The 25604-nt window shown below is 40.0% G+C and overlaps 1 protein-coding gene across 6 annotated transcripts in view; it reads left to right on the forward strand.

The window, feature by feature from the left end:
- The window catches only part of EPB41L4A (erythrocyte membrane protein band 4.1 like 4A), a 248672-nt gene that overhangs the window by 116025 nt on the left and 107043 nt on the right, over positions 1 to 25604 (forward strand). For all 6 annotated transcript variants that reach the window (XM_035015550.1, XM_035015580.1, XM_035015541.1 and 3 more), the window contains exons 4-5: positions 15226 to 15277; positions 21961 to 22039. In XM_035015550.1, the coding sequence (XP_034871441.1) occupies positions 15226 to 15277; positions 21961 to 22039 (131 nt within the window). The remainder of the gene's footprint in view (positions 1 to 15225; positions 15278 to 21960; positions 22040 to 25604) is intronic.

Consider the following 25604-nt stretch of genomic DNA (forward strand, 5'->3'; position numbering starts at 1 on the left):
TGTTAACGTGTTCTATGAAAAGCGTTTCACAGTATTTTGTTACTTAGATGAGGTAGGCTTACTAGGGCTTTGATTGTTTTATTCTTATGGGGATCTTCATGCGCCATGTATAATAGTTGGAAGATGGAAGTTGCTAGATAGTTAAACAAAAATCATCATTTCCTCTGCTGCCCCTACTCCATATCTGACAACCAAGTAACTCAGCTATAGGCCAAAATACCATGCTTCTGTCAACTTGCCTAGTCCTTACAAGAAATATGTATAATGTAGGGAAAGACATAATTTATAGTATCTTTATTAAAGGCAGCTTTGCTAATACTGGTATTTAAAAATGTTGCCCTGTTTCTTCTCCTGGGATTTTTCATGCCCTGGGGCAACTCGCCACAGAGAGATTGAAAGGGTGAGAGGTGGGTGTGTTTCTGCATTAAATTGGGAAGGGGGAACTGTGCAAAGGGAGTGCAGTGGAAAGGAGAGCTGGAATGGCATCTCAGTCCCAGGGCTGTTCTTAGCTAGATCAGCCCTAGGAAGGAGTGTATATGGAAGCTGAGGATCTGGGAATTCAGCCCCTTATATAGCTAACTGTTGCCGGTGTCCCCTTTGGGAAATCCTCATGTGTGTATCCCTGAGGTTCCTGTATCCATACCTTCATGAATGCCACTACCATCCTTACTGCTCAGAACAGGGTCATTCCTCCTCCCATCATCTCTCTCCCCTCATGGCTCATCAGTCCCCAGGCCCCTTCCGTTTTGCTGCTTAATAGAGTGACTATATAGTTGACCACCCAAGCCAGGATACTTTGGAGAGTGGAAAGGGCCCCAGTGACCCCTATGCTAGGATAGCAGTAGTAAACAGGATTTATGGTCACCTCTTAACCTCTCCAGAATCCATCTCCATCTCTGAATTCTAGTGTAGGTCAGCACATTAGCTTGCATTTCTGTAAAAGCTTTCCAACCTGTCTTCCTTTTTGGCTCATGCTGCCTGCAGTGTTTGTCCCACTGCTCATGCAGTCTTCTTTCAGAATGTCAACTTTAATGATGTCTCTCCTCTGTGGCTTGCAATTTTCCAATGGATTCCTATGGGGAAATTCTGGAATTTCTTTTCTTTTCTTTTTTAAGATTGATTTATTTTAGAGAGAGAGCATGAGGGAGCACGGGCTGAGGGGGATGGGACAGTGGGAGAGGGAGAGAGAGTCTTAAGCAGACTCCATGCTGAGTGCAGAGCTGGTGTCCTGGCTTATCTCCCAACCCTCGGATCACCACTTGAGCTGAAACCAAGAGTCCACTGCTTAACCAGCTGCGCCACCCAGGTGCCCTGAAAATTCTGGAATTTCTTAAAATGGGTTACAAGACAGGTGGCCCTTGGTTGCTTTCGAGCTTCTTCTTTTGTAGTGTGGCTCCTCTCTCCACCCCCACCCCCATCCTGCCCCAAACCGCAGTCCCGGTAAGGTATAGCTGCACGAGAACTACCTGCCGCTCCCTACCCACACGTGTGCACCAGAGTGCAGAGTGAGCTGCTTGCCCTGCCTGAACACTCTACTTGTGCTCTACCCCTCTTCGTTTTACCTGGTGAAATCCTGCTCTTCCTTACCATCTCAGTTGAGCTGTCTCTGATGTCCCCTCCTTCCCAAAGCTTTCCTCTTACTTTCCAGAAACCCCCCCTAGACTTATTGCTGTCTCACATTACAAATATTGCATTATATTTGCCAGTTCAATTATATCCCCCACGTGGGGCGCCTGGGTGGCTCAGTCTGTTAAGCATCTGACTCTTGATTTCTGCTCAGGTCGTGATCTCAGCATCCTGGGATCGAGCCCTGCGTTGGGCTCTGAGCTCAATGAGGAGTCTTCTTGAGGATTCTCTCCCTCTCCCTTGCCCCTCCTCCTGCTTATGCATGCATGGTCTCTCACTCTCAAATAAATAAATCTTTTAAAAAAACAATATCCCCCACTTGATGGGATACTACTTGAGAGGGGTGATGTTCTATGCATCGCTCTGTTAGCACCTTCTGCCACTGGCAACTGAGTGATCTGTAATGTTAGTGAACAAAAGAACTCTCACCTAGACAAGTGGGCCAGCCAGACGGGGTGAGGCCATGACATACCTTCCCATCTTGCCTTTCTGTCTGTTTGCTGTCTCCTCGATCTGCTGTTCTTTGAATTTATTGCCTTGCTTCTTTTATGGAATACTTTTCTTTTTGTTCATTTTAACCAGATTTCATCAATATTAAAAAAAAATAAAAAGCTTAACTGAGATGTTAGGCAGCTAGGTGGGACATGCATGGGATCGTAAGGAATTACAGATAGATGATACTGGTGTGCTGGCAGCTACTGGGTGCTTTTCAGAATATTATTCTGTAGTAATAGGTCATGTGGTAGAGGGATGAGAATCTGAGTTCAGGTAATGTCGCTGGGAGCTGTATGGTTGTGGATCCCATGATTTTAAAAAGTGTGCTCCTAATAAACAGTATTTTTAACAAAACAGTAGGTTTTTCTATTTCTTTATAGCTGATGAACAGTTTCTATTTAGAAAGGAAGAGATGTTTTTCTGGAGTTATTTTCTGATTAGAGTAGGTCTGATCTCTTCCGAGCACAGTCTTGTGATGCATCCTGAGAATTCAGGAGCCGACATGCTTGAAAGAACCCAAGGAATTGGGGAGAGTGAGCCTGCTGACCCGCCAGCCACTCGGTGTAGACATGCTTTCCTCAGTGTAGCACCTGGGGAGAAGCAGAGCACGCTTTGATTGTTCTTCAGTTCCTTTGTTGTCTGTGTTGATGTTGACATGGTTTCAAAAATGCTTTTGAAGGACCTAGCTTTGTCTAGAGTCAGCTTCATGGTGCATTTTGAACTTAATTCTCTCTCTCTTTTTTTTTCCTTTTCTTTCTTAGATGGTTGATTACAATAGGCACAAATGTGTCTTCCATGGGTCACGTATACTAAAATATTTTATCCTGTAGCTTTCATAAATCTGTTGTAAAAGGTTTAGGGAGGTGAGGAATTGATTTTTGTCTTGTATAGAAAGTTCTTTCGGGTGCCTGGGTGGCTCAGATGGGTTAAGCCTCTGCCTTCGGCTCAGGTCATGGTCCCAGGGTCCTGGGATCGAGTCCCGCATCGGGCTCCCTGCTCCTTGGGAGCCTGCTTCTCCCTCTGCCTCTCTCTCTCTGTCTCTCATGAATAAATAAATAAAATCTTTAAAAAAAAAAAAAAGAAAGTTCTTTCTTCATTAATGGCATCTAGTACCCCTTTTCACCAAAAAATAAATTAAAAGGAAGAACAATTGAAAATGATAAAGATACAAAGTACGTTAAAACGAAACTATCAGAAATGGTAGAAACCTCAGTGTAAATATATATACACACACACACACACACACATACACACACATATATACATATATATGTACATGTATATATAATGCTTATATGTAAAATAAAGTTATGTGGATGTGCTAAGTAGTTTTGTCAATGAAACAGGCTTCCTGTGACCCACATCTTCTTAGTTTTGTGTAAGTGTGTGATGGGAATATTGTTGATTTCTTTACTAAGAACATTTTATTAAGTTAGACTGTTCTTCTCCCTGGTTAAATCAAAATAAACTATGCAGGATGGAATTTCCGACAGTTGATTGATTGGCTAATGAAAGCAGTGGTTTTAGAGTTAATGGTTTCAGACATTTTCTTGATTATCATTGGAAGCTAGTTTTTTTTAATTTAGAGTTTTGATACTAACCTGTGATAAGTTGACCTTGATTTGACTTTATTCTGAATCTTAAGAGGATTTTCTCCATGAATATATAAAGATTTGATTGGGATGTGCCGGTAGCCTACTTGATAAAATGTATTTTATGTATTATTCTTATATTATTTTGTCTTAAATTTTACGAAGTTTCAAATATATTGCATGCTGTCAAAGCTGGGGTAGCTAGGTTATCTGTCTTTTGTGTGACTGAGTCAAGTAAAAGAGGTGTACCAGGACTTGTTCAAAGTTGGGCAGGTGCTTTTGGGGCAGGCGGAAGGCAAGACATACCCACTTTCCCCTTTGGACTGTGAATTTTGCTGTGAAAGTTGCTTTTTTGAGTTAATAAAAATAAGCCCTTTAAAAGCTAATGATATATAGGAGCTTAATTTTTTTTTTTTGTAAGATATGCATAGGGGGTGCCCGGGTGGCTCATTTGGTTAAGTATCTGACTCTTGATTTTTGGCTCAGGTCGTGATCTCAGGGTCATGAGATCAAGCCCCATGTTGGACTCCATGCTGGGCATGGAGTCTGCTTAAGATTCTCTCTCTCTTTTCCTCTTCCTTTGCCCTTCCTCCTGCTCAGGTGCTCTCCCTCTCTCTCTCAAAAAAAAAAAAAAAAAAAAAAAAAGCATCAGTTTGTAGGGTATTTTATAGAGGATTTTTATTGAGGGAATTTCTTGTTTAAAATTCTTTAGTGTTATATCCTTATTCTCATCAGCATCCCTGACTCAGAACTGTGAGGAAAGAAGAACATTTGTTATTTCTCACCTCCATTTCAGTCATGCAGCAAATATTTACAGGGTGACCACTGTGTTTCAGGAACTAGGGTGCAGTGGTCAGCAAGAGACAAGATCCTCAATCTCAAGGGGTTGATATTCCAGGGGAGATACAGACCATACATATGTGTTCAAATATCAGGTAGTGGGGTACCTGGGTGGCTCAATAGATTAAGCATCTACGTTCAGCTCAGGTCATGATCCTGGGGTCCTGGGATCGAGCCCCACGTCCAACTCCCGGCTCAGTGGGGAGCCTGCTTCTCCTTCTCCCTCTGCCCCTCCCCCAGCCTCGCTGCCCCTGCTCTCTCTTTCTCTCTGTCTCAAATAAATAAATAAAATCTTTAAAACAACAAGAAACAAATATCAGGTAGCGATGGGTGCTTTGGAGAAGATGATGTGCCAGAATGAGGAGGCTACTTCCGTTGGGTAGTCAGAAAAAGCATCTTGAATGGCAAGAAGGCGGGCAGAAGGAGCCAGCTGGACAGCGGCCCTGAGGCAGGGACAAATATGAGGTGTTCCAGAACTTAAAGAAGACCACTGATGCTAGATTGTAGCAAGAAAGAGGGTGATGAAGTGGAAATGGTAGGGTTCACATTATATAGAGCCCAGCCGCCTGGAGTAGGCTACATAGATGGCATTCTGTTGGGAGTTTCAAGCTGGGAAGATAGGGTCTGATTAAGGAGCTGGGTGTTTTGTTTTATTTTGTTTGGTGGGGGGAGGGATCCAATAGTTTTATTTTGGGTAGAGGAAGCTTAAGATGCCCAGTGGACATCCACGTAGAGATGTCAGGTGAATAGTTAGGGTTCCTGAGAGACTAGCATCCCATTTAGGAGTCCTTAGGTTTTTAAAGTCATGAGACTTTAGGATTTTTGAGGTTATTAGGGAGAAATAGACTATAAATGCAGAAGGAAGGGGGCAAGGCCGCCGTGTGCAGCTGGGCTCACTGTAATTTGGACACTCTGGAGTTGGGCACAGCCGTGCAGTGCGCTGAGCATGGGCTCCACATACTACTTACTTCATAACCCCTGGGCCTGGCTTGGCTCCTCTGGGCCAAAGAACGTGGTTAGTTAAAGCTATGTTTGTGTTCAGTTACTAGAATAGATTTTAAACAAACCCTATGTACTTTAATTACTACAGTTTCAGAGGATGTCAGATTTAAGATTTTGTTTCAAGATGAAATGATCCCATCATCTGAACAGTGATGCCTCACTTGTCCAGACGTTAGAAATGGGTGGGTAGCAACTTCCTTTATCTGAAATGTAGATGAAAATGACTACAGAAGAACGAATTATCTCCTGAGCTGCCCAAAATTGATTTCTTAGAGTCCACTCACAGGATTTAGCGCTTTACTCATGGGATCTGTCACCCCTAAGACTTTGTTTATTTTCATTTTAGGAAATTGGAAAGGAAGAGAGAGAAGATTATACCATTTGATGGCAAGAGTGTCAACCAATTTGCAGACAGTGTTTTAAAACAGGAGTCTGGGGGCGCCTGGGTGGCTCAGTCGTTAAGTGTCTGCCTTCGGCTCAGGTCAGGATCCCAGGGTCCTGGGATCGAGCCCCACATCGGGCTGCCTGCTCAGCGGGGAGCCTGCATCTCCCTCTCCCACTCTCCCTGCTTGTGTTCCCTCTCTCACTGTGTCTCTCACTGTTAAAAAATAAAATCTTTAAAAAAAAAAAAATTTTTAAAACAGGAGTCTGTCTTCTGGCCAAGAGTTATTTGTATTCTTCCTACATGTAAAATGCGCCTGTCCTCTCAAGGTCTCCCCAGATCTCATTTATTATGACCTTAGAGGTCATACTTGAGGTCCATGTTCTCATCAAATCAGACTCTTTGGTACTGTTCTTTCAGTTCAGCCCCTTGGGTATGGTTCCTCTTGATCTGAAGACCTGTGAATTAAAGGGGTAAGAAAGATAAATCCACTCCCCTCCCTCACTGCTGTTCAACATATAGGGTAGGATAACTGGTAGAGACACTTCCATTTAGAATGGGGGGAAACAGGCACACAGCAGTCACTGATCCATAACAGTTCCGAGATCCAGCCAGGCATGCATACCCATTTCTTTAGTTAGATCTTGGCCTCACTGCCTAGGAGTGTTCACTGTAACAATTGGCTTGGCTGGGCTTTTGGTTTTGTTCTCTCGAGTTTTCCTTCCCTTTCCATAAAAAGTAGTGTGCGTTAGAAGCTATGTAGTATCCTCAGCCTGCTTTTGCCAGATGAAGATTGGGTGTCCAAAGGCCTCTTTTCAGTGTGTAGTGTCTCTGCCCTTTTAGCCCAAGCTGATTTAATTCTTTTAAAAGCATTGTGGATTTCTTATGAATCAATTTATAATCAACTCTATTAGACAAAGGCAACACCCATAAACCTCTTTGAAATAAGTTCTTCTATACCTTAAATTTCTTGTGAGGCTTTTGGGGAACAGTGCCCTTAAGATTCTTAGAGGACCTTGCTAGTTTGAAAGGATCATATTTGATATTTTTGAGGACTTAATAAAACTTTACAGTTGTATCTGTGGTTTCCTGGCTGTGCTCTGGATTCAATCTTCACCCAGAAGCCATTTCTTAATTGTAGCACTGTTTGCCTTGTGATACATCTAGGGATGAGAGAGGAGAGAATTTTATTTTCAAACCCAGTAAGTCCTGGCTTCTTTATATTTAACAGTTCCTTTTCATCTTATCTCTCTGCTCTTGGATTTCATTGGAAGCAGCAAAAGAAGCCAGTCGGCACTTTGAACAGTCTGCCTGTGCATCTCCTTATCTGGATCCTCCAACTCATTAGGGACATCTTTTATTTTCCATGTTGCCACAGGCAACAGCATTGCTAAACTGTCTGCCTTTATTGAGTAAGGTCTCTTTCTTCCTGCTTCCCACAGCTTTCTCTCTGCTTTCCTTTAGGCCCTCCCAGCAGCCTCCTTGAGGGACCCGAGGCTTTCATTCACACTCTCCTTAAGGTCCTTCCTGCTGCCTCATCCAAAAACACACAGTGGAGAGTGAAGGGAATGAGGCCAGATCCTGCGGGGCCTTATCTCATCGTAAGGACTTGGGGTTTTACTTTGAGTGAGAAGAGAAACCATTGGAGGATGTTGAACAGAAGCATAAAGTGATCTGATCTATGTTTTAAAAGAATTCCTTTCAATGCACAGGCAGATGGAGGGATACCATTAAAGGAGTTGTTTAAGAAATCCAGGTGAACTGCAATGATCGCTTGGATCTGGGAGTGGTGAGAATTTACCTGATTCTGTTTATATTTTCAACATAGAGCCTACAGGATTTGCAGATGGATCAAAGAGATGCTAAAGAGGGTTTTTTTTTTTTTTTTTAAAGATTTTATTTATTTATTTGAGAGAGAGAATGAGATAGAGAGAGAGAGAGCATGAGAGAGGGGAGGGTCAGAGAGAGAAGCAGACTCCCTGCTGAGCAGGGAGCCCGACGTGGGACTCAATCCCGGGATTCCAGGATCATGACCTGAGCCGAAGGCAGTCGCTTAACCAACTGAGCCACCCAGGCGCCCGCTAAAGAGGTTTTGACTGGAGTCAATGGAAGAGTGTTGCATTATGCCTGGAGATGCAGGAGACTGTAGGAGAACAGATTTTTCTAGGAGGGAGTAGAGTCATCATTTCCCTTTTGGACGTGTAAAGTTTGAGATTCTAGTAGACATTTAAGTGGAGATGTCAAGTAGGCAGCTGGATTCAGAGGACAGTTGTGGTCTGGCTATGCATTGGAAGTTGTCAATACTTAGATGGAATTTAAAACCATGAGCCTTGATGTAAGATGTAAGCCTGGGGTGATCTAGCCTTCCTCCTGCTTACGGAGATAATGAGCAACCAACAAAGGACATTGTGAAGGTGTGTGTGACAGGTAAGGTCAGAAGAGAAGCCAGAGGGACAGGTGTCCTAGAAACCACATGACCAATGCATTTGAAGAAAGTGGGTGAAGACTCTGCATCCATCACTAGATTTAGCAGTAGGTGGTGGAGTGTGTTCTAAAGTGGGTTCAAGAGGGGAAAGAGCAAACATAGTGTAGAATAACTTTTCCCCCCAGAGATTTATTTTAAAGTGCAGAAGTGAAATGGGCAGATAAAGGGTCAAAAAGACATTGTTTTTCGTTTGTTTTTAATTACAGGAGAAATAAAGGCATGTATTGTGCTAGGAATGATTTTATAGAAAGGGAAACTTTTGTCCTGGATAGACAGCAGAAAGTTGCTGGAAATGTGTTCCTGAGTTGATGAGAAGGGATGGGATTTATTGGAGCAGGGACCCCTCATCCATAGTAATAGAAGACAGGATGCTGCCCCAGAGGCAGGCAGGTTGGGTAGATGTCCTAAGACATGCACATTGTCTTCTGTTGCTTCAAGTCTCCATGAAATAAGCATGATCATCAACCGAGAGTGAGAAGAGTGGGGGAGAAAGTGGGAAGGAGTTATCTAGGTAAGTGAAAGAATAAAATGTGGTAGGATTCTCAGTCCCTTTGGGTTACTGATGATGAATTTAAAACAAGCGCATTTATGGTGGTGCAATCTGAATCTCCAGTTCTGACCAGCCTGTCAGGTGCTGGCGTGGAGAAGGCAGAGAGTTGTGGGGTTTTTTCGGTGGCTGTTCTGGAGGGAAGATTGTGAGAGAGAAATGAGGAAGATGGAAAGTGACACTACAATGGATCGTGAGGGAAATGGGGACCAGGGTGGGGCTGGGAAGGAGGGACTGTGAAAAGCTGGTAGGATCACTGAATTTTGTGTCCTGGTGGGATCGGAATTGTAGAGGGAGTGAGCTGAGAAAAGAGGAGTTGGGTAGTTGAGGGTTAGAATCTTGAAACTGAGGGTTATACCTATCTAGACAATGCTCCAGAGAGTGGTTTGACCTGAGGTTAACATGGAAGGGGGTTCAGTTCCTTGGATCTTCTGTTCTGTACCTCTGGGCAACTTGTTTATATACTCAGTGTTTCAGTTTCCTTATTTGCGAAATGGCAATTGTAGTATTTCCTACTTCATAGAGTTATTAAGAGGATTAAATGAGTAAATACATGCAAAGTCTTCGGTGCTTGGCACATGGTAAGCATTTAATAACTGTTGGCTATTACTACTGTTCTTTCTTTTTTTTAAATCATTATTTCTATAACTCTTAGATTGGTGCCAGGGTCCATGGTTGAGAACTGAGGACCAGTGACACTTCATGCAGAGCCAGATGATCCAACAGTGATACACTGGAGTCTACTTTAATTGAAAAAAGAAGCCCAGTTAAAACCTACCCTCTCCCCAGCCCCATGTAGATTGTCCAGTGACAGGCCCTTGTTTTTGTTCCTGCTGTGTGTTAGCTTTGTTATGGTGGTTTTACCTGAGAATCTAAAGCCTCTGTGATTCATACCAAGGAGCAGATTAAAACCATGTCCTGTTAATGTTGCTTAGAGGTCACGGGGTCTGTCTACAGAGACATTGGAAAACGCACAAATAACTATCACCGCAGTCCTGGATTTCTTGGAACATATGTGCAAATTATGTTGAGTCCTATAACTCCCTAGGAATGAACTGTAGTGTCATTTTTTTTTTTTTTTTTTGAGATCTTTGTGGTTCTGTTGTCCCCTCAGGATGGTCAACTCTTTTTATACTACTCCCTTAGATCAAGAGATGGCTTTTTTTATACTGACAAAAACTATGTGTGCTTTTAAAGCCTTTTTTTGATCTCCAGGAAACATTATTAAGTATCATTGTAGCATTCTTAAATTCTCCAAAGGAGAATCAACATTACAGCCAGTGTGAAATAAGATGCAGCAAAGCCTCTATTACTTTACGCTGTCCTTGCTTTCTCTAAAAATTTGTAGGGCTTATTATACTGTTAGAACTCTAGGACACTCCAAAAGAACATTTGTCAAATGAAAGGTTGCACTGTGAATTTAATATGTATCTTTTGAAGGTTAGGATATTGATTTACTGGACAGTGTTAGAGTTTTAAAATCTAATTCCGAGCCTGTTACCTAGGAAATTGATGAAATTGAGACATTATCAGCTAAGGTGGTTGAAAGACGCTCAGGGCATTTAGCCAAGACTGTCAGGGAGTGAGAAGGAACTGTGTCTGTCTGTCAGTTCTTCCCAGGTTCCATAAGTGCTGTTATTAAGATTGACAAGACTGAAAAGGTAAGGACACCTAACTGCTTGCATCTTGCACCCTGGCAAAGGGCCAGGGCCAAGGAGGGCTACTGTCTTGATTCCATAGTGATTGGGTGTTGGGTTGCAGTCTGTTCACATTCTCCTGTGTTAGGAAGCTGTCTGTAGAAATCAGGAAGAGAGAGTGGGCTCCATTTTGGCTAATTGTTATCATCTTACAAAGAAGGATCTAATCCAGCTTGTGCGGTTATACAAATTACAGGATATAAGTTTGAAATAGCAGGGTTGGGGGAAGGTAGGGGGAAAAGTGATTGAGAGACTTTTCTAGAGAATGAACTGCTTAAATGTTGAGAGAGAATGAGAGAGATCAGGCTGTTTCTCTTGTGACAATTGAGGTAGACAAGATGGCTTCATCCTAAAGTGTAATTCAGAAAAGCCATTCTGTAGCCCAGCACCACAATAGGCGGGGCTCTGCTCTCCACAGCTCCCTCTCGCCCCATCCAGGGCAGATGAAAAGACTGAATGGACCTTTTCTCTTTCTGGAAGTCCTCTATGAACATAATTTCTTAGCCGATGTCTGTTAGCTATTGGGCAGCACAGATTCCAATGTAGTACTCAGCTATAAAGGACTTGGAGTATTACGTTCTGTGTTGTCACTTAATAATGTTCTTAAATTTTAAAAATGCATTTGCTTTATGAGCTGTTGAGTTGATAGACATCATCTTTATAAGAATTTAAGGCTCTATTCTCTGTTTCTGTATTTTGGAGAAGTTTTTTAAGTCATGAACCGCTGTTCGAAGTTTTTCTGTTCAGCGATATGCCTTCCTACACTCACCCTGCAGAGCTAATGTTTTTAGTCCCTCATTTTATTATCTCATACGTATTCATCTCATACACACTATTCTCTCATTTAGCATATTGTGTTGTAATTCTATGTCTGTGTCTCCTGCTAGGCTGTGAGTGCCTCAGGGCTGGGTCTTGGTCCCCCCCCCCCCCGCATGCCCCAGGACAGGGTCTGACCGAATATAGAAAGAACCTGTACAGTGGGTATTCCATAAATGTTGAATGAATTATACCCCAGGTTTAGAGCCTAGATACATTTTAGATGTAGGCCTTAAAACTGGGGTATTGTGTTGGGACGCCTGGGTGGCTCAGTCAGTTAAATGTCTGCCTTTGGCTCAGATCATGATCCTAAGGGCCTGGGTTGGGCCTGGAATTGAGTCCCGCATCATGCTCCCTGCTCAGCAGAGAGCCTGCTTCTCCATCTGCCCCTCCCCTCGTGCTCTCTCTCTCTCTCAAATAAATAAATAATAAATAATTAAAAAAAAACTGGGGTATTGTGTTCACTGGAAAATTCTTATGCCTTTTTTACTTTTTGTGGGGTAGCCGCCTGCTGTGCTTTGTGGTGACCACATATGTGCTGTGTTTGATTGCTTGTTGATAATGAGCAGTGACAAGGCCATCATAGTATGACTGCTTGGTTCCAAGGTTCTTTCTTTCCCTTGGGTGAGGGTAAGTAGGTTTTACATTTTAAGATGTTAGCTTATGAAACCTGGTGGCTCATGTTTATTATTTATGTTCTGGGGCATTTATCACTGTCTGACCTCTGTAACCCCTGGCTTCCATTTGGATCAAATGAGATTTGTGCGCGGTGAGCGCTGGATTGACGCCTAGCAGATCTAATGTGCAGTGAGCTGATTGAAGAGCCTTTGACTGTCCTGATTCCCTTTTTGGCTGCAGAATTGTAATTTCTAACTCATCTCAGAATCTTTATTACACTTTTTCAATGCACAAATCTGATTGCTCTCAAGGAAAGAGATCTATTTTAAAATTACATAGATTATTATTAATGGGAAATTTCCCCCCGTTAACCAATCTTTATTCCATTTAGTTAAAAGCTCCTGGTGTTTGTTTATTTATTTGTTTCCTAAGTAAGCTCCACACCCAGTGTGGGGACCAACATTGGGCTTGAACTCAAGACCCTGAAATCAAGATCTGAGTGGAGATCAAGACTTGGGACACTTTAACCGACTGAGACCCCCAGGCACCTACCCTGGTTTTTTTTTTGGTTTTGTTTTGTTTTGTTTTATGACTTAAAAACATTCTGGAGGCAAAGCAAAACAAAAAATGAATTGGTTTAAAGAATCTATAAAGTTTGTTTTCTAGGGATGATGATGTTAGGAGAGAGGAGGAAGCGCTCTTCCAACTTCTGTTTCTTTTTAGTTTCAAGCTGAGATTAGACAAAGTAGTAAGACCAGGGGCCTATTCCATACCCTCCTTTCCTGTCCCAAGCACTGAGTGAGGCTTCATGTGTAGGTGTGATGTAAGGGCTGAAATGAAGGCCTAATACCATGTGTACCTTGACCTCTAGAAGAGCCTCTAATGGCCACTAACCCTCCCAAACCTCAGCTGGCTGACACCTTGCTTTTAGCCTTGGAGCAAAGAAACCAGCTGATCTACAGAACTTGGGCAGCAATAGAAACCTGATGCAAGGGTTTATGGTTATTTGTATGTGTTTTCCTTGGTTTTATCCTCTTCGGAAAAATCCAGGAATAGTCAGACCTTTTTACTGAACATAAATGGCAAGACACATTCCATCCACCTGTTTCTATGTCATCGGAAGCATCCATTGCTTTATATACTTAAAGGGAAAGGGTCTGTTCTGTGTTCAGCACACAGCTTAACATTTGGATTAATTTTCCTCTATTTGGATGAATTAGTGTTTCACTAGGATCCATTATTATTTTTTTTACTTATTTTTTAAGATTTTATTTGTCAGAGAGAGAGAGAGCACAAGCAGGGGGAGTGGCAGGCAGAGGGAGAAGCAGGCTCCCCGATGAGCAGATGAGCAAGGAGCCTGATGTGGGACTCGATCCCAGGACCCTGGGATCATGACCTGAGCCGAAGGCAGACACTTAACCGACTGAGCCACCCAGGTGTCCCCCTAGGGTCCATTATTTTCACACCAAAACCACATCTTTAATCACTGTGGGCTCTGAAAGCACTTCACAGATTACAGTCTCTGCTTCAAATACCTTTATTTTAAAAGTGAGTGATTCTGCACCTTTAAAAAATGAGAAATGATAAGAACCAGAATAATGAACATTACAAGTTGCTACCTTTATATATATCGGATACTTTACCTTTTTAAAAAGTTGAGAAATGGAAATTGCTGTATGAGTGGCAAATAGCAAAGATGATGTATACAGGGAGAGGTCAGTAATGTAACAAAATCTTACAATATGACTATGATGTACATTTAGTGTGAATAATCATTACATAGTTAGGAATAAGTGGTAAGGGGATTGTGTAAGGTATTATAATTACACTGTATAATCACTGCTGTTGTTATACAACAGAGCAAGTAATTCTGCCCTCAGTGCAGGGGCAGGGAAAGGGGAACTGGGCAGGAAGATTCTCTTGGATTCTTCCTCGACCTTTGATTCCTGACCCGGAGGTGTCAGGGGAGTGTGAATGTTTTCACCACAGCAAACACAAGGGTGCTGGGAATAAAGTGGTTCAAGGTGGGCTAGATCCTACTCCCTACTATGAGAATTGCCCCTTCTTCATTTAGGAATATGTGAAAATGGAAACTGGTAAGTTTGGCCCTTGGGATCTCCAGCTCTTGACCCACAAGGCACAGGAATCCTTGTGTACTTCCGTGGAATCCCCGATGCTCCCCCTCTGTGCTTCCTTATTTCTCCCAGATGGAGGAACAGGGCTGAAGGATTATTGTTCCTTTTGTGTGTGTGTGTGTGTGTGTGTGTGATTTTATTTCACAAAGGTAAGATGTAAAGGAAGATATCTCCTCAGGACCAAAAATTCTCCCATTACTGTCTGAAGTTCTGTTCCTTAGAGATTAACTTGAATTCATAAGCAAGTACCTTTGATTGGCTAAAGATGTTTAATAAGAATGACCCTCACACTTTAATAATAATGATCACTAGCATGTGCTGCATATGTAGTATGGAACGGGGACTATTCTAAAGACTTTGTAGGAATTAATGTATTAATCCGCACAGTAAGCCTATGAGGAAGGTTTGGAGAAGTCCAGAAACTTGTTCCAAGTTCCATGGTGATGACGAGGGGAGAGCCAGGACTGAATCCTGCTGGGTCTGCTCTGGGACTCTGACCCTCAGCCACTGTGCCAAGTTGCGTTTCCTGGATACTTAATGAGGATTTGATTTAATTTGCTTTCTTCCAAATGTCTAGCAGTGCTACCTATAAGGGATAGGATAGGAAGTGAAGAAGGTGAGGACATTGGAGGAGGAGAAATGACTGTAGGGCACTTGTGATGGGAACTTTGGAAAGAGATGTGGGGAGCATTCTATGTAGCCATCATTTTCTTGCTCATCAGCATCTTGATATTACTGACCTTAAAATCAGTATGAGAACTTCACCAAGAACCTACAACAACTGTTGCTGTTCTCTGCTTCTGAATATCAACATCGTTTTTCTTCTAGTCTTCTAGCTGCAGAAAGCTCTTACATATATTTTCTGTGTATATGTGATAAGTTAAATATTATTATTTAAATGTCATTTAAAATAACACTTTGCAAATATTCTTGAAGTGAAGGTCAATGAAAAACAACTAACTTCTATAATTTACCCTTTTTTTTTTCCAGTATTGGCTGGATCCTGCAAAAACCCTTGCCGAACACAAAGAACTGATCAACAGTAGGTATTTAATGTTAATTTTGTTACGGGGTGCCTTGAAAATAATATAACGTCCATGATTAGTTGGGCGCAGAAATACCCTTTAGTACTACAGGGATGAGTACTAAAGTACCAGAATATGGAAATGGGTACTGGTACTCAAGTACCAAGAATATGGAAATAGATGTTGTGTGCATTGCCAGACGTTTCCTCTAAACTCTGATTAAATTTTAGTTAATAAAGACTAAGTGGTGGATCTTAATATTGAATTTGCTTGGAGTATATCTGCCTTTGACTTGTCAGTGATTTTAAAAAATTTCCTGTCTTTAAAATTTTACCTTAAAAAGAAAAGGCAGAGAGGCATTGATTTGAAAAAAAGGTAGACATCTGACCTTCTAAAGAGCTTGAGTGTCTTGTGTTAAGGAGTGGTTTTGTCATTCACACTATTACTTGCTGGGTCAGTAATAAGGAGTGCCCTTGTGTCCTAAAAGATTTCTGTGGCTTCAGAAAGGACCCATCTATTTTTGGTTTTACAAATATGAATCTTATTAGGTAACTGAGAGTATAATTAAGGTTATATTCTATAACTTCAATTTCCATAACCCAGGTTTTCACTTATAGAAGTATATGCATGCATGCACATGCCTGCGATCCTTAAGTATGCAACAGAGTAATTTTTTTAAATCATCTTTTTAAAAATATGGTAAAAATATATAAAACAAAATGTACCATGTTAACCAGTTTTGAGTGGCATTAAATACATTCATTGCGCAACCGTTACCACTGTCCCAAATTTTTTCATCATCCCAAAGTGAAACTGTGTACTCATTAAGCCATTTTGCTTTACTGTGAAAATTATTTCTAGTAAGATGTAGTAGATTCTTTGGGCCTTTATTACGCCCATCTGACTCTGTACTTCACATGTTTATTGGCTTATTCCCTGTGGTAAAATTGGTTGCTTCACAAACCCTACGGGCAGGAATGTAGCTGCGCCTCAGAAAGCAACTGGAAACTAGGAACTGCAAAACTATCAGGAGCTCAGCAAGTACTGTTTCTCTGAACGTCAGCATCATTTGTGTTTCTCTCTGTTTATCCATGTCTGTGGGGAAACTTCTAGCCACAAGCAGAGGTTGACTGGCGGCCTCTGAACGTGAGGCCCCAATTCTACAGAGGATGCAGAGGATGCATCTGACCAGCCCAGTGTGAGTCAGTGGTTCACCTCAGTCTACTTAGCTATGTCTTGGCTTCTTCAAGGTTATGTAAACATAGCTGTTAAGGGGCCAGCCTTCTGGATAAGACTATGTGACGGTTTCAGAAACGGGCTTGTGGCCAACCTGTGGGGGTGAGAAAGAACCCTCAAAAAATGTACCTTCGATATCACCAAGTTCTGCCTACTCAGCCTACACAGGAGTAAGTCCTAATTCATAAGGGGTTCATGACTTGCCCTGGGTGAGAAGCTAGGTGGTAGCAGAGGGATGACCAGAGTCCTGGTCTTCTGACTTCTAGTACTTCTGTATTTCTAGTACTCTTCCTGAGTAAGCAAACTGCCTACTAAGGCCAATGGGGGAGGGATGAGGATACATGGAGTTAGGTATGAATGGAGGTAACTTCTGTGAGGTATCTACATATAAATGGTAGGAGTTCCAATTTAAAACGTCTCATCCCTCAGGATCTACAAATTTGTACTTTTCCCAAAAATTCAGGTATAGTAATAAATACAGTATCTGTCTTATCCATTTGAACAAAGTAGTTAAAAAAATACCAGTATAAAAGTTAGAAAAATGTCAGAAATGATTATTTTAAAACAAACTCACAGGATTTTTATTTAAAAAGTTGAGATTTCTATCTAAGTGATGAAGAAAAATATAAATTATTTAAGGTGTATTATTAGTGGTCCTAAGCACATTTGAAATATTTATCTCTTTATATGGTATGAAATATTATATTTAAATATCTATAATCTGGGATGCCTGAGTGGCTCAGTCATTAAGCGTCTGCCTTCGGCTCAGGTCATGATCCCAGGGTCTTGGGCTCAAGCCCCGCATCAGGCTCCCTGCTCCGCAGGAAGCCTGCTTCTTCCTCTTCCACTCCTCCTGCTTGTGTTCCCTCTCTCTCTGTGTCTCTCTCTGTCAAATAAATAAATAAAATCTTTAAAAAAATATAATCTATAATGAAACTGCTTTTTAATCCTAAATAAATGTTGTCCTGTCAAAAATTTGATGTACACTAAGAATAAAATGCCAATATTGAAGGAAGATGATGTAAATAAAGATAACATAATGTTTATATTTTATCTCATGAAATAATTTGATAATTATTATACAAATCAATGAAGGAAAATGGCGCTCACATCTCAAGTAGATTAGTCAGAAAGAATATCTGTAAAAATGATGGAGTATTTGCCAGTCACCAGAATTCTTATTGGTGGGTCTTGATTCATTTCTCCTTGAACTCATGGAAGACTTACTATCATTAAAGGCCTTGAAATTCGTCCTCACAAAAGGTATATTAGAGGATTTCTGGCTTTTGGCTTCTGTATTTTTTTGCTAAAGTGAAACAATATTAACTTATTTAAGGTAGATTCTGTTGAAAGACATGGATGCAAGATAATGATTTAGGAATGTGCTTCATCAGCACCTGATATTTATTTATAGTCAGTCTTAGAAGAGGAAGCCAAAAAATATCTGATCAGATGTATCCTTGCTCCAGAATGTCCATTTCCGTAGCCTTAGATTGATCTATAAAACAGTGATGTAGATGAAAGTATTTGCTTACTCTGAAGGTATTATAATTCTTTTCCCTGAAATGTTATGTGGAATAATGGCCAGAAAGTACTGAACTCTAGGTATTAACAAACTTAGTTCTCAACTTCATGATCTTAAGCAAATTGCTTACCTCCTTGGATATTCATCTGCCTTTTCTATGTTAACCAGGTGGTTGTTCAAAATCACATGTTTATGAAATATTGTTATACATTATTAAATGTAGTCAAGTGGTAGTGATGCATTATATTTAGAACACAAGTCATTTTATATGCAATTGGGAAATTAGAGGGCTGATTTGGGCTAAAGGTCCTTTAAGGAAATTTGCCCAAACTGAGTGTTCTTAATTGTGTATTTTTCAATCTCCTGCTTAATGCTCATCACTAAACACATTTGAAATGGTTAGGCTTGGTCAATAGGGTGTAATCTGTCACGTTGTGGAGAATAAAAGCAACTCTGGAATCTGGACAAGGCCTTCTTCCCTTTGTGCACTGTCTCCACAGCATCTGTGCTCCTCCTGGCCCCTAGATCCCAGCCCCCGTGGCCTGCGGGCACAGGCGGACCCATCTGCTCAGCAACACAGAGCTTGATTGACAGAGATGAATCAGCAGACCGTGGACTTCCTGGCTCTTCTAAATATTTAATAGTCTGTGCCTCCCTGACATCTATGTTCAGGGCTAAAGGTGTATTTGTCAGAAATATAAACACCGTGGTGAAGTAACCATAGAAATCAAACATATAGAATCAACTCTAATGATAAGAAGTTATAACAAAGTTCTTTGAAACTCAGTTCTTCAAAATGCTCTAGCTTAAGAAATGCCTTGTCCAGAGAGGCACAGATGAGGGGATTCAGGGCCCTGCTGTCACTTTTATGCATGCCAGGAACAGGCTTTGGGGTTCTACAGACATAGCGTATGTGTGTCATAAGAACAATAAATAATAATGTAGTTTGTGTATTAAAAATGCATTATGGCTTTATGACCTGTTCTACTTAATTTGCTTTCCCCAACTTCTGAACTTGTCATTTTTTTTACTCCGTAAAAATGAAAATAGAGAGAGGAGGGTTACTTTGTGTCAGTTACATACTATCAGAGACTTGGGCTCACAATATGTGAGTGGAAATATTTTAACTGAGGTGTATACTTCACATCTTTTTTTTGTGTGTGTGAGAGAGCTTTTGTTGAAGAAAAAATTAGAAATTATGACCACTGATTAATACACCAGGTAAGAAATCCATTTTAAACAGGTTTAATATAAGATCTAATTACCACACTGGTCAGAAGTTTTGGAAGCAGTATAGGTTAGATTCATACCCTCTGAAATAGAAATATTTCTAGTAAGAGTATGAAGTAGTTGGCACCCCTTGGGTATTTTTGCACAATATGAATGTTTAATTATATTTTAGGTTTCCCCATGTAAGTACAATTCCAGGCTTTATTTCATATATATATTTGGTATTTGTGCGTGTCGTTCTTCTGTATGTAGTAAATGACTGAGATAAGAAATATATTATTAAATATACAAGAGCACATTCTTAGAAAAGTTTAGGAATTAAACAAATATTGCCTATAATCCTACCACATAGCCTCACTGATTTTTTTTTTTTCTTAAAAAGGTGAGAGACATATATGGAAAGAAAATTACCAGTTTTGCTAAGAGTAGAATTTAAATGTTCTCATACACACACACACACACACACACACAAAGTAAATATGTGAGGGATGGATGTGTCAATTAACTTGATAAGGGAAATCCTTTCATAATGTGTAAGTATACCAAATCATCATATTGCATACTTTAAATGTATTACAATGTAATTTGTCAATTATACCTCATTAAAGCTGGGGGGGGTAAAAAAAAGTTTCCAATTCTTCTTCCCAAAGTTTGCCAGTGTTAGTCATTTCTTGTGTATTTTTCTAGGGGGGAATACGTATTTTAATAGATAACTTTCTTTTTCACAAAAGGGATAATATCTCTGCCATCGGAACTAGGTTGGTGATCTTTCGCAGTGAGCATAGAGTTCTCCCTCTACCCATTTAAACAGTGGCGTGGTGCCATTTGTATGTACCGTGGTTGATTCAAATGGTCCTCCTGTTGCTAAGCATTTAAGTTTTGATACTATATCAATTGTTTGGTAACAGCTTTTTGCAGATAAATTTTTTATGCTTTTTGCAATAGTAATAGGTGAGTGGTTTTAAAAAACCATTTGTTTTATCATTAATTTTTCTTTATTGTGAAAAAATACATATATGTTGTAGAAAATGGGAAAAATGGGAAAATCATCAATAAATAAAAATTGTGCACAGCCTCACTAACTAGGGATAAGAACTGGCAGCATTCTGAAATATTTGATCTTCTCTTTTTTCCTGTGTTTGTAAGCACATAGACCTGTACCTACATAGATACCTGCAGAGTTGAAGTCCTGTTGTTATAAAATTTTCAATCCTGTTTTTAATTTTATATTTTCTTGTGTGTTTAGAAGTTCTTAGTGAGTATAATTTTTTAAACAACTTTATTGAGGGGGTGCCTGAGTGGCACAGGTGGTTAAGAGTCAGACTCTTGGTTTCGGTTCAGGTCGTGATCTTGGGCTCATGAGATCAAGCCCTGTTTTGGGCTCCACACTCAGCATGAAGTCTGCTTGAGGTTCTCTCTCCCTCTCCCTCTGCCCCTCCTCTCCCCATGAGCTTCCTCTCTCGCAAATAAATAAATCTTTTAAAAACAACAAAAAACTTTATTGAGATGTCTTTAACATATAAAAATCATATAAATTAAAGATGCAGAGCTTGATGTTTCAATATATGTATACAGTATGAAAAGATCACCACTGTCAAGTTAAATAATTTATCTATCACCTCTACATAGTTGAGTGTGTGTGTGTGTGTGTGTGTGTGTGTGTAGGTGGAGAGTGAGAAGATTTAAGATCTATCTTCTTAGCAAATTTCAAATATACAATACAGTATCATTAACTATAGTCACCATGCTTTACATTAGATCCTCAGAACTCATTCATCGTGTGTAACTGACACTTTGTAACCTTTGGCCAACATCTCATTTCTCCCTCCTACTTCTCCTGGAAACCACCATTCAACTCTCTGCATCTATGTATGTGACTACTTTAGATTCCACATATAAGTGAGATCAGTCACTATGTGTTTTTTTATGGGTCTAGCTTATTTCACTTTGCATAGTGTTCTTCAGGTTCATCTGTGTCATTTCAAATGGGAAGAGTTCCTTCTTTTTTATGGCTGAATAATATTCTATTGTGTGTGAGATATATATATATATATATATATATACATATATATATATATAATGTATGTATATTCATTCCATTAGTTCACTGATGGACACTTGGGTTGCTTCTCTATCTTGGCTATTCTGATTAATGCTGCAATGAACATGGGAGTGTAGATACATCTTTGAGATCCTGATTTCATTTCCTTTGGATAAATACCCAGTAGTGGGATTGCTGGATCGTATGGTAGTTCTATTTTTAATTTTTTGAGGATTTCCATACTGTTTTCCATAATGACTGAACCAATTTACATTCCTAGCAACAGTATACAAGGGTTCCCTTTGTCCGTATCTTCACCAACACTTTTGTCTTATTGCTAATAGCCATTCTTATAGGTATCAGGTGATATCTCATGGTTTTGATTTGCATTTCCCTGATGATTAATGATGTTGAGTATCTTTTCATGTGTCCATTGGACATTTATATGTCTTCTTTGGAAAAATGTCTATTCTAGTCCTTTGCCCATTTTTAAATTGGGTTGTTTTATGCTATTGAGTTGTAAGAGTTCCTCATATATTTTGGATATTAACCCCTTATCCAATATGTAGTTTACAGATATTTTTGGTGAACATAATTTTTAATAATTGTATAATATTATACTTCTACTTTGATTAATTTATGAAATTAATTTCTATTTCTTATTTTAGCTGGACCTCCATATACTTTGTATTTTGGTATTAAATTCTATGCTGAAGATCCATGTAAGCTTAAAGAAGAAATAACCAGGTATAGTATTGATTTTGCTTTTGAACAATACATGTATAGCATATACAAAAGGGTTTATTTAATACAAATTGGGGTCAAACATGCAGATGGGTGTCTACCTTGTTTTGTAATGCATCCCCACTGAGAGTTAAATTTAAGGTAGCATTGCATGAGGCAGATCACTGATGATAGATGTGTGTGAACAATGGCATGAACCTGGGTGACATGATGATAGATTTTGCATCTGCTGTGATGGGATATTTCTGTATCATTATTGTGAAGGCTGCATTCAGCCTTTGTAGTCATGTGAAAGTAGCCATTTGAACTGCTTAACGGAAGGATATTTTAATGCTTGGTTTGCATATGTAAATACCAATTTGAAGAGCCAGTTATTGCTCTTTAATTGGTTATAGCTTAAATGTCAGTTGTCCAGGGCTTTCATTTACCTCTATAGGAAATGAAAAGATATTTGCTTTTAGTATAAGGGAGAGAGAAAAAAAACCAACCTTTTTCAATGTATTCCTTCACCTTTGTCATCAAATACTTGATTTCATTTAAGGCACGGTTTCCAGTTGGTATTGATTATATTGTTAAAAGAGTCCATGCCAACATTTGAAAGTGGCTTATACAGAGCAGACAGTAGTGTTAGGTTTTCGCTTAATTCCACTAGTGACCTGACGGCACGTGGTAGCCAACAAAAGCATTTTCCCTGACTTAACTCTAAGTGGTCACTTTTCCTAGTGAACTCCTATCATTGGCTCAAGTAAAGCCAAATGCGTTATTCCAAACATTGGAAATCATGTCTTTGATGACTAAGGTAGTCTGTGGTTTTGTTACTATTCTATCCTTTCATCTTTTTCCTTTGACTCTCTTGTCTCGATTCCAGACTGCACACAGAAGAGTGAGGAGAGAGGAGGCTAAGTGGACCTTTCCTGTTCCTCTCTGGGGTGCTATAATTAGGCCTCACTTTTAGAACCGTGCTGAGCTGCGTTCACATCTTCCATTGCCACCTTGTTACTGACCACTTTAAAAAGGAGGGCTGTCCCAGGAGGCTTTCCAGGAGCACAGCTGTATGGGGGAAGGGCTGTTGTGTTGGGAAGAAGTTAAGGAGAGGGGTCATATTTACATTAGAGCTTCATGAATAGTCTTTTCAGTTGAGGGATTTCTGAATTGTGGGCTCATGGAGAAACTGAGTCCAGGTGGTTAAAAAAAACCCCACATATCTGTAGCTCATTAGGAAATTGCAAGGAAATAACATTTTATGAAAATATAAAGAAAGGCCTTCATTTTGAGGTTGTCGGTAACCTGTGTGCCTCATATTCCTCAGCTGCAAAATTGGAGCTATACCTGTCCCATCAGGTTTTGTAAGCATTGGAGTGTGTACGACTCATAATGTCAACGTTGTGTCACCTGTTGGGCTTGGGTCAATAAGTGCTTGATACTATTTCATCTTCTCCTTGCTCTGGCAGTTTGGTGGAGTTACATCTTAAATGAGGGTTAGGTTCCAAACGATACTCAATTTATTGTTAATAGGGTGGGAAATGAGTGTTTTATAATGCATTTTAAAAAATCTGTTCACCAGATATTAATGAGCAGAAATTTCCCTTCAGAATCTACTATCAGCTCATTAACAGAATACATAGATTTGTGTGTGATGTACAACCTCAGAACATATTCGTTGTAACCTGCTTTTCTTCAAATATTAGACCAGATCATGTAGTTAAGAACTAGATTACAGGGCTCCTGGGTGGCTCAGTTGGTTAAGCCACTGCCTTCTGCTCAGGTCATGATCCTGGAGTCCCAGGATTGAGTCTTGCATCGGGCTCCCTGCTCGGCAGGGTGTCTGCTTCTCCCTCTGACCCCCCTCCCCCAATTCTCTCTCTCTCTCAAATAAATAAATAAATAAATAATCTTAAAAAAAAAAAAAAAGAACCAGATTACATTGTTGACTTTCATCTAGTGACCATGATCTATAATAATTTATTTATTTATTTATTTATTTATTTATTTATTTATTTATTTATTTATTTTTTAAAAGATTTTATTTATTTATTTGAGACAGAGAGAATGAGAGACAGAGAGAATGAGAGGGAGCAGGGTCAGAGGGAGAAGCAGACTCCCCGCTGAGCAGGGAGCCCGATGCGGGACTCGATCCCGGGACTCCAGGATCATGACCCGAGCTGAAGGCAGTCGCCCAACCAACTGAGCCACCCAGGCGCCCCTATAATAATTTATTTTTGTTGCCCAAAACATATAGTTGAATTTAGGTAAGTTAATATACATTCAATATGATATCACCAAATACTTATTTTTAGTGTGTCCTGAAGATAAAGTCGTTAATTTGCATGAATATGTTAATTTAAATGGGTAGGCATAATGAACCTTAGAAAGGGAGCCAGTTACATGAGATAATTTTGGCAAAAGCAGAAACTAAAACCAAAACCCCAAATCTCCCAATATATGCTCTTAAAGGAAAAGTATACTTAGGCCAGTATTTGCAAGTTGAACATTTAGCTTGCTTCAGTTCTTTGGAAAATTGTTCTAGCCTACTCTGTATTGGCTCTTGGGTGGTTCATAAGTTTTGATATGAAAACTAATGCTATAATAAACAGGCTTATGCCTGTTCTTCCATATATGTAGTTTTTTTTTTTTTGATAATCATACCATTTTATACATATTGTGCAGACTTCTTTCACCATCTAACCCATCTGTTTTACTCCTGTATAGCTCTAGTTTCCTTTTTTAAAATTACAGATAATGCTAGCCTTGAATCTTCTCAAGTATTTATATCATCATACTAGATGCAGCATTCCAGAAGGGTGTTGTATTTAGGAAAAAAATACTAGAGGTGAATGTGATACACAGGAAAGTGGAAAAATGGAAGTGAATAGAATCATATCAACTTGGAGTGAATAATGAAAAAATGGAAGTGAATAGAATCATATCAACTTGGAGTAGTTGCTAAGTGCTCTAAAAAGTTGTCTGAGATAAACAAGATTGGGAGGCTGTGAGGAGGACTCCTCATTTAGGATTCATGTGCCCTGACCTGTACCTTTTATAGAACATTCCTGATGATTCAGCCAGCTTCCTTGTAAACATTTTTAAGATAGGAAACCTTACTGCCTGGCAAAGCGATAGGAAATTCAATGAGAAATCCGTGCAGTTTCTCTCATCAGTACCAGGTTTTCTTTCTGGGTCTATGCAGAAAAAATCTAATGTCTCTTCTCTTTGCCAGCCCTTTAAATAATCTGTGTACTCATGGTATCTGTTAAACTTATTTTCAGTTCTGATTCAAAATATTATAGTAGCTTTTCACGTATTCTGGGTCATTTATAGCTCTGTATCCTCTGCACACTTGAGAAGCATAGCACACATGTTGGTTAAGAAGACAGGCTTTGGAGCAGAGCCTGGGTGGCTCAGTTGCTTAAGCATCCCACTCTTGATTTGGACTCAGGTCATGATCTCAGGGTCCTGGGATTGAGCCCCACACTGGGATCCCCACTCAGGAGGAAGTCTGTTTGTCTCCCTCTCCCTCTGCTCCTCCCCCTGTTCACACACACTCTCTCTCTCTGAAATAAATAAATTA

Source organism: Mirounga leonina, unplaced genomic scaffold (genome assembly GCF_011800145.1).
Source record: "Mirounga leonina isolate KUSES-001 unplaced genomic scaffold, KU_Mleo_1.0 Mir_104, whole genome shotgun sequence".
Taxonomy (NCBI): Eukaryota; Metazoa; Chordata; class Mammalia; order Carnivora; family Phocidae; genus Mirounga; species Mirounga leonina.